The sequence below is a fragment of the Styela clava genome, chromosome 4, assembly GCF_964204865.1.
Source record: "Styela clava chromosome 4, kaStyClav1.hap1.2, whole genome shotgun sequence".
NCBI classification, from domain to species: domain Eukaryota; kingdom Metazoa; phylum Chordata; class Ascidiacea; order Stolidobranchia; family Styelidae; genus Styela; species Styela clava.
Window position 1 is genome coordinate 21522757 of NC_135253.1, and position 10244 is coordinate 21533000.

At 35.6% G+C, this 10244-nt stretch overlaps 1 protein-coding gene across 1 annotated transcript; it reads left to right on the forward strand.

Moving 5' to 3' along the window:
- The first annotated feature begins 4173 nt into the window (after positions 1-4173).
- On the forward strand, positions 4174-7605 carry LOC120327145 (uncharacterized). Its single transcript, XM_039393563.2, has 2 exons — positions 4174-5530; positions 6188-7605. Exon 2 carries the CDS (start codon positions 6254-6256, stop codon positions 7493-7495), a length of 1242 nt encoding a protein of 413 aa, XP_039249497.2. The 5' UTR covers positions 4174-5530; positions 6188-6253; the 3' UTR covers positions 7496-7605.
- Positions 7606-10244: the final 2639 nt, after the last annotated feature.

Consider the following 10244-nt stretch of genomic DNA (forward strand, 5'->3'; position numbering starts at 1 on the left):
ATTTTTTATGCGTAATTAAAACGACCTTTGCACACGTTTATGAATAACTCATTATTTAGGCAGAATATATGAACAGAACAACATAAACATTACTTCTGATTATCGTTTTTGACGGTAAAAGAACTGGATATATTTTACAATAGCATATTCTTTTATCGTGAATTTGTACAAATATTTGTGGTCCATTTAAAGGCCTATTTACACACATTCAACTCACTTAGATTCATAGACGAAATAAAATAAATTTGAATGTCTGAATTAGAAAACCTGAACAATATTTAGATTTTGTAAACTTTTGTCATCCCTGCATTACTTTTGAACATTTATTCCCAGATATGTACTATGGTGAAAATAACAAATTAGAAACTGGAGTTCACTCGAGGCTAGTATATACTCGCCTATGCCTGTTTTCATTGCTTCAAGCATGTATACCGAGCCCATTGAAAGAAAATTTATTTCACTATCAAAAAAATTATTTCGAAATTCTATATTTTGCAGTATTCTATGCAATACACTATGAAACAGATGAGGGAGTTAGAGAGTTGACTAGCGAGGTTCCGAAGCCGAGCGGTTGAAGCGCCGAGCCCAATGTGGATGGAGGGTGGATGGAGGCGCTCTTGGTCGATTGATTCTTTTATTTGTAGCTGCTATCGGCACATTTGTTAGCTTACACACAATTTCCGGCCTCACAAACTAAATATGGAACCTTGGGTGTCGCTTCTCGATAACCAGTTTAGTTTCCCCGCGGCTTCCCTTCCCCAGTAAAAATGTTTGTTGAGATTTATTTATTTTTTTCTCAATTTCGTAGGGTATTTTTTATCGGATGGTAAAAATAAACTTGACTATGGCTGTACACCTTGTTTTGAATGCCTCCAACGAGACTCACATTGCTTTAAACTTCTTATTTACTATTCGTGTATACGCCGACTGGGTTGGAAGCGATAATCAGACGTCATCAAGGGCGTGAAGTGAAAACACCGGAAGTTGAATATAGCATGACACTAATAAGGCTAGAAAGGTCTCCTGTGAAAAGTGTTTGCATATTAATTCTTAATCGTTAAATGAAAAAATGCTGAAATGTATAACCACAAAACCCCACTGCAACAATAAAGTTCGTTTATCGCGGGACTATGTTTGGGGGTACTACCGAATTTCTCTCTCAACTATAAACATTTTACAAAAACATCAACCAAGATAAAATGTCAACTCCTTCAGTAGATCTACCTTGAAACAAAAAATCAAATATAAATATAAAAAAATTATTGAGTGTATAATTTTATACCATGAATAATACAATACTAAATTTGAAATTTTATCCTTCGACTTTATGGACGCCCTGTATATCTCTTCTATCTTGTTTTGGCTGGAAAGGGGAATTACGAACTAACGAAATCAATCTAATTAACAAAATGATAATTATTACGCCGGCACCAATTAATTAGTGTCTAATAAGTGGAACTATTTCAATTAACAGGAAATTTTTAAAGTTTAAGGTTAGGTATTCCCGCATAATTACACAAAGGTATAAATATTATGGGGGGGGATAAACCCCACACCTAAAAAAACAGCAAACCCTTATATATTGAACACAGTGGTTTGATTCAAGTGGTTCGCGGGATCCCGTTCTTGGAATGTAGTGATATGCGAAGCGTTCTTGTTTTTTTTTGTGTTAGTTATATGTTAGACTTATTTAAAGCGTGTCATTTTAAGACATTTTTTAACGAGGAAATGTATTATTCAAGGGCTTGAATCCAAGTAGCATAGGCTTCAATTGGTCACAGAATATATATTGAATGAAAGTAATTATAGAACTACAACATGCGTCTGTCACAAAATTCAGTTCTAGAATATCCCTGGCGTGGCCTAAACCTATTCACCAGATGTCCTAATATTATTACGTCAGAGAAAATATAAGGCACAGAATATAGCAACATTTCATGGAAATTACAAGAAGCCCATTGTTAGTAATTTCGATACCAAAAATAACTTGTCCTTAAAATTTTGGGGGAATCCATCCCGCGCGGACACGTTTCCGTGTCAAACGCTTTTAACTAATAATACGATTGAAAAATATATGTCTGCGATGACCTGAATAAGAACAAGAGTGCGTGAGATTCTGAGATAGCTGGGTAGATGAAACAGATATCGAAATATGTTTTGATTTTTCATTTCATTTTCAATATAGGTCACGATTTATTGTAAGAAACGTATATCTGTAACAAACAAACATAATGATGTATTTATAGATAAGAAGTCATCTATACGCGAGTAGGGACTATATTTTTGAAGTCTTTGTACTTCAATAAAATCATTTAATGGACTTTAATTCGAAAATGTTTTACTTTCGATGTCAACACATGCTTACACAAATCGCTAACCAGCGCACATGTTGTCGTTATATTGAAACTGCTGAATTTTCTGTGGAAAAAATGTCAACAACAGAAATGAGATTATATAATTTATCAAAAACATTTTTGATGGATTTGGCCAATTTAACTGCGATCAATCTTTATAATTTCATGATTGCTTCAATAAATTTCGCAAAACAAATTTTAATTTTAGAAATACTTCCGAAAACAATTTTTTCTAATTTGGACATTTAAAAAAGACACAAACTTTTTAAATTTTAAGGTAATACACTCAGCCAGATAGGACCTCCAAACAAACAACGAGAAATAGTCATAGCGGGAAACCATTGTTTTTGTATGTGCCTACCATGTAGATATACCGATTGTTTTGATTCAAAACAGCGATTATCTCGATGCTAGGTTACGTGTTTACCGTGGCTTAAATGTTCAGATATAGTTGGGGTGATCGAGTTTTAAATGCAAATATTTGTCGATTTTAGGGTAATAAGAATTCCTATGTTAAGTCTAAGTCGAGAAATAAAAACGAGACGGAGTTGTTAGTACAGCCAGATTCGAGATCGGGGCTTTCTATGTTTCTGCAAACTTTAAATGTTATTCGATAATTGCCTCACTCAAGAAAACGTACAAGTATGGTAGACATAGGTTTGGCCGAGTTGTATTTTTGCCTTCAAAAAGCGCTCCAGAAGTGTGTGTACCAATATAGAGGCAACTAATTTTGTTCGCCTACTTTACATCAAGTTGTATAAAGGGACCGAAACCTATAGGCAGGAGGTATATTCACTTGGCTAATACAGACAGTCCCCGAACTCGTAATAGAACTTAAATAAGGAAAATCGGAATAAAATTATGGCTTAACCCTAACCTGGTACACATACTACGGGAGTACCCTTCGAAGTTTGGTTCATCGAATTTCAAACTCGGCGTGTAGCTAATTACCGATGCGATGTGTGATCGCCGATGCTGACTTCTTAGTGATACATTCGTTAGATCGCATGTTATCATATCCGCCCACTCGACCGGCTAGGCAAGAATGTATTGCCTCGTATGTATAACACAGTCCTTCGTATATTACCCAGTTTCGAAAGTATAAAACCCATATTACCTGATCGATATCCATTTAGTATGAATAAATAAATGGTACTTTATTTTATTTGTCCCACACACGATCGAAAATGGCCTCTGCTAATCAGGTCTGTGCAGTCGGAGATCGTTTAGTTTTTACTGAGTGGGAGCCAGAGTCGTTTTTTTAACGGAGTCAAAGTTTTTAATTCCCTGTAGCCAGAATTCTTCTGATAAGCATATTAGTATTCAAAATATTCGGCAGAAATTGAAGTATCAAGTTTACTGAGCGTTCTAAGCAGTTTAAATAAAGTATACGCCAGAGTTTTTGTTATCAAAATATGAATTCTCGCAGCTGGAGTCTAATTTTTTTACAGGCAAATTTTCCCTGTCTTTTCATACATGTTTCATAAGACCTACACGCTGTAACCTATGACCCATGCTTGGTCGCATGAGGTCATATTCCATCGTATGGCGTACGTAAACAATTATTTCTCTCCTGAAATTCGGCGATTTAATCGTTTGTAAGGTTGACACATTCCAATAATCATCGACACGATCAATTTGAAGTTTTCCTGGTCATTAAAAATTTGCCTTCAGGGCAAACTACTTATAAAAGAGCAATATATGGTAGAAGTTTATATAGTTTGTTTATAGTGATGTATTTTAAGGGACTTAGTTTTAGCTATAAAAGATAGTAAATTTAATCTGAACGAAGATTTTTCTTTTTTGTGTCGTTTTGTTGAAGTAAAGCAAAAATACGACCATGACTCTGTTTAGAAAAACACCAATATCCGGATTATTTAGTTTAGATAGAAAAGCGCTTAAATAACAGCATGTTTTTATTCCTGCGCAGTCGATTGTATTTGCGTATAAACCAGTGGTTCTCAAACATTTTTTGATTGCGCGCATTAAGCAATTAAAAAATAATTTGCGGCACACTTAAAAAGGGATTAGTTGCTATAAATGTTAAACTATTTTATTCTGCAAATGTTAATGCGATGAGTGTGCTTGTTTTGAGGAACAAATAAGATTGAAACGATCTTCCGTCGTTGCAAAGCACACCCGCATTTCGTCTTTAACCTTTTTTGTTTACCGTAATTTCAGTCAGAATGGAGAACCCGTGTTCATAGACCCATGAAAATTGAAATATTATTTTGATGGCTTGTGCACCGATTATTGGATAGCATTTGTAAGCAAATAGCAAAAACTCGTCTAAACATCCTTTACTGTTAACCTAACTAAGTACGCAAGTCAACGTGGTTGAAGATGGACGCCTTGTTTACGAATACATTATGACTTCATAATTCAATACAATTATAACGTAATATTTACCCTTACTACATCGATAAGGCGAATGCAAAAATATTATCAGTTATATTGTATAGTGTGCGCTAAGTCCCATAGGCTTGCGTGCATGCCTTAGAATAGCTTATTTTCTGAATTTCTATAAGGCTCCGCGACACACCTGAGAATCTCGCACGCCACACAGTTTGAGAAATGCTGGTATAAACAGACGCTTGAGTTGTATACAGGTATTAGAGCGTTCGTGGTCCCTACCAATCATTTATAATCCATATTCAGCCACATAAATGACCGTTGCTTTGTCAAGTATGGTTCATTTACGGTCGTGTATGTCCTACACTCGCTGGTATCTCGTAAATATACTTACTTGGTTATATCAGTAGTTTTTAAACGTTTTGTGTTTTGGCACATCTAAAGTTCTCGCGACAAGCGTAATAAAGACGCGTATTAACAAACATATTATTATTATAGGAAGGCACTTAAAAAAATTTGCAAGTTAATATACCGGTAGTAATATTTGACATTCAAAATTGAGAATCGCTGTAATTATTGAGAGGGCACGTGATTGTGCATATTGTTCTAATAAAAAGTTGAACTAGTTTCCGTTTTTGATCTTAGACAAAAAGATTACGGACAGCATTGATGTCGCAATGTCACGTTATGTTGTACGTCCCGAGCGGCTCAAAATTAAGTAAATTAATGGTCAACAACAAGGATGACCAATATAAGTTTAATTCAAATATAAGCGCAAAACGTTTGCCGCACACTTTGGCCTGGTTTAATGGCACACAATTGAGGTACGTTTGGTCTGCATGGCTTATGCTTGGTTATATGTGAACTAACGTCCGTTATGTATGTCCCATATTTGTTCGTGATATATGTACGTTTTGAGTTGTATATATCCAGGGCTTACACAAGATAATGCCAGCTTCCCTCGCATACAAACGAAACCTGATTATATATCCATTACACAAGATTGGATATGCCTATACTTAGTCGCATAGTCTGGTTAAATATGAATTGTGTTCGGTCGTATATGCTCTAATCGGCCCATATATGACCAATGAAATTAGTAAAAGACATTTTGAAAATATATTTCAGTAATGCTTTGAATGCGTTTCTAAAATATACCTCAAGAAAATATTGTAAGAAGTGGCATGAACAGCATTAAATTAATTAATCAAAATAATTGCGAATAAAAATTATACCCTACTTGAATAGATTAGAAAGCGGAATCGATTTTTAATCGAAATTATATGCCCAATCATGTCCTTTCCCTTAAAGTTTTTTTAATTAAAGCTCTGAAGTGCCTAAAAAAGGACAGTCCCTTTTATGCAGACTGTTTCTGAACACCAAATTAAAAGAATTTGAACCCCAAATCTTGCCTTGATTAAGTCTGAATACTGAAGCTGAAGTGGTTAACTGACTGCGATAATATATTTTACTTTTTACAGAAACTCAGAAAAGGGAAAAAATACACTCACAGTCTACGAATAACTTTGCAAATCTTCTCGACGAGAATGCAAATTGTAACTGCATTCAACACGACAGATCATACAAACTCGTCAACATCAGACACGCACAATGCCGGCACAGCAACCAGTACGACAAGCAAAACTTTTCCGTTTGTTAAATACGATTACCGAACAATGACGACAACCGTGGACTTGTTACATCATAAAGAATATTCAAGCCACAGTACTAATTTGTCAACAGCAACACAGTTGCCACATATACTGGAAAATATAACTCACATGCCAGAAATAATGGAGGACAACCGCGTTACAACAACGGATAATGAATCTTTATTGAGTCACATTAATACCACCATATCATCTTTTTCTGGGAAGTATGCCATTGGTGATAGTTATGGAGAATGGCTGTTTTGTTACTCAATGACAGCAGTTTTTCTTGCGATTACCTTCTACCTCCTAATTGCATTTGTCGTCTACCAAAAGAAAACTAGATTTGCAGATAAGGGACATGAACGCGACGTCAAAGGTTCGCGATTTATCGACATTGTGCTGTTGCTTAGCATCCTTGGGAGTATTGTAAGACTTATACTAGACTTCTGGACCGAGGTGAACTGCGAGGTGTCATTAAAAGTAAACCTTGGTCTTGGAGGTTGTTGCCTATCAAGCGTGTATCTTATGCTATGGCGAAGACAACGCTTCCTATACGCGCATAAATCTATGATGTCATTGGCATCTCCTATCGTGAATATCTTGAGTTGGCTAACTCTAGTGTTTTTGTTACTAACGGTAGTGGTAAATTTTGTGTTTTTTGTCGTACTTCCCATCGAATATCAGGAAACTGAAGACTATAAATGCGAATTTGGAAAAAATAACTTGGCAACGATAAAATGGGCTGTTCTTGCTGCTTCTTCTGTGACGTTTCAATCGATTTTATTGGGATTATTTATGTATCCATTATGCGCTCATGAAAAGAAAATGAAAGACGCAAATATCAATCGACCAGTGACTTCATTGAGAGCGCTGTTGAAAAGAGTACTCGTTACAGCGATAATATGCATTGTTAGTGATGTAATCGTTGCCGCTGTTGCGTCATTAATTAAAAGACCAACTGGAGAAATCAAAAGTCTTGCCTACACTTTTGATATAGCGATTAACTTAGTCTGTATTATATGTTCTTTTTCCAACTGGAGACAAAGACTTTTTCCATTCAACATGGCGACGAAACTTCCTACTAAACAACAGCCAAGCTTTGTAATCCGAAATTCGACTATAGAATCAAATGCTTAACATTTATATTACTTCTGGAATTGACGAATAAATTAATAAATAACAATATACAACTTCTAGCGCAATATTAGACATAATATTAATTTTGTGTTTGTATGTTCTAAACTTCTAAAAATTTATAAAAAAAAAAAAACACTGACTGTGGAGCAAAGACCATCGGGGAAGAAATAATAAAGCAAGCGAATATTATTATCCTAAATATCCCATTGCTTCGCACAGTATATACAAGTTCTACCTTCAGGTAGCATAAGCGTTAGATCTTTTGTAAAATAGCACCCTCACCAACGCTAACGTGGTAAGCGCAATCTGCAGTGACTAAAATGTGGCGGGAATTTTCTACAAATCTCACACTTTTGCATTCGTGGCAGGGTTTTCTACAAAAGATTCTGATCGTTTGCCGGGAGACTTTCTATCCCTTCGGGCTATTTGCGCAGTCAATAGTTTTGACATCGTGGTTCCACAGGTCGCGACGGGGTCCTTCTTCCCTAGTGTAAACATGTGAGTTATTTTTCTTGGTGCAGAGGGAATGTTTTTGCATAAATACGAGGGCGAATTTTATCGGTTTTTTTTTGTTGGAAATAGAGTCGGATTTTTATTCTCCGCAATCGATATTTCAGCTGATCAAAGGGAGAGGTTCATATTTTGTAATCGAAATTATTAACTGAAACTGAAGCTAAGCAAAAGCTTGAAAGTCAACGTTTTAATAAGCAAATTCATATCATGCGCACGTGATAGCTGCAGTCGGAGTCTAAGTTTTTTGATGGGTTAGATTTGAAATGTATTTGACAATTGTAATTGATTGCAGTATTTTGTTTAATACTCCTTATTCCAAATTGCTGACTTAAACTTCAAACTTTACAAACTTAATTAAATATCGCACCTTGGGTGTCGGTGCTCGATGACCAGTTTTGGTTCCCCGCGAACTCCTTTTTCCCAGTAAAAATGAGTGTTCAATTTTATTTATTTGATTCTCTATTTTCGTATGTTATTTTTTACTGAATGGAAAAAATAAACTTGATTATTACTATGTTGAAACTTTTTAGTCGTTTTCAGGCAACGACCGTTCTCGGGACTGAGGATACAAGAATGTTGTCCTATGTAAGTTGACTCATCAAACTGAGGCCGTAGGCTTCTCTTATAACAAACGTTGACTCTGGCTGAAAAAGGAGTGGCTAAATGGATAATTGTATTCGAATGCTAGCATATTTCTTTCAATTTCTCTACAGTGCTGACTCGAGACACAGTACATAGGCTCAATAAATTTGCTGATGAAAAGTCATTCAAAAGATATTTTAATGATTTATAAATGCGCAATATGTTATACTTTGACATATATGGAAACGTGCATATGCGAAGAAAAACTTTAAACTTCTAAAGATAAGACCATCGGGGAAGAAATGATAAAGCAAGCGAATATTATTATCCTAAATACCCATTACTTCGCACAGTATACACAAGTTCTACTTTCAGGTAGCATAAGCGTTAGATCTTTTTGTTTAATGCCACCGCCAAAAAAGCACCCCCATCAACGCTAACGTGGTAAGCGCAATCTGCAAAACGTGGCGGGGATTTTCTTCAAATCTAACACTTTTGCATTCGTGGCAGGGTTTTCTACAAAAGATTCTGCCGGGGGACTTTCTATCCCTTCGGGCTATTTGCGGAGTCAATGGTTTTGACGTGGTGGTTCCACAGGTCGCGACTGGGTCCTTCATCCCTAGTGAGAACATGTGAGGTATTTTTCTTGGTGCAGAGGGAATGTTTTTGCATAAATACGAGGGTGAATTTTATTGTTTTTTTTTGTTGGAAATAGAGTCGGATTTTTATTCTCCGCAGTCGATATTTCAGCTGATCAAAGGGAGAGGTTCATATTTTGGAATCGAAATTATTAACTGAAACTGAAGCTAAGCAAAAGCTAGAAAGTCAACGTTTTAATAAGCAAATTCATATCATGCGCACGTGATAGCTGCAGTCGGAGTCTAAGTTTTTTGATGGGTTAGATTTGAAATGTATTTGACAATTGTAATTGATTGCAGTATTTTGTTTAATACTCCTTATTCCAAATTGCTGACTTAAACTTCAAACTTTACAAACTTAATTAAATATCGCACCTTGGGTGTCGGTGCTCGATGACCAGTTTTGGTTCCCCGCGAACTCCTTTTTCCCAGTAAAAATGAGTGTTGAATTTTATTTATTTGATTCTATATTTTCGTATGTTATTTTTTACTGAATGGAAAAAATAAACTTGATTATTACTATGTTGAAACTTTTTAGTCGTTTTCAGGCAACGACCGTTCTCGGGAATGAGGATACAAGAATGTTGTCCTAAGTAAGTTGACTCATCAAACTGAGGCCGTGGGCTTCTCTCATAACAAACATTGACTCTGGCTGAAAAAGGAGTGGCCAAATGAATAATTGTATTCGAATGCTAGCATATTTCTTTCAATTTCTCTACAGTGCTGTACTTGAGACACAGTACATAAACTTAATAAATTTGCTTAAATCGCTTGTTAAAAAATGCTAAACTTCCCTCGAGGTCATATATAGATATATGTGGTGATTCATGTCCCGCGAAGAGCTTTTGAACAGCCAGGCTCTTACTAACATTATGTGATAATATATAAAAAAAACATAACTTGAATTTTTGTTTTCTGTCGGGAACATTTTTGCCTGCCATTCATATTAGCCCGTTTCTGAAATGCCCGTTGGGTGATGGGTTATTGATATTGAACATTTTGTAATTTATATTTGA

Excerpts from the sequence above, each read along its gene's own strand:
- LOC120327145 (XM_039393563.2), top strand. The coding sequence starts at position 6,254 with ATGCAAATTGTAACTGCATTCAACACGACAGATCATACAAACTCGTCA.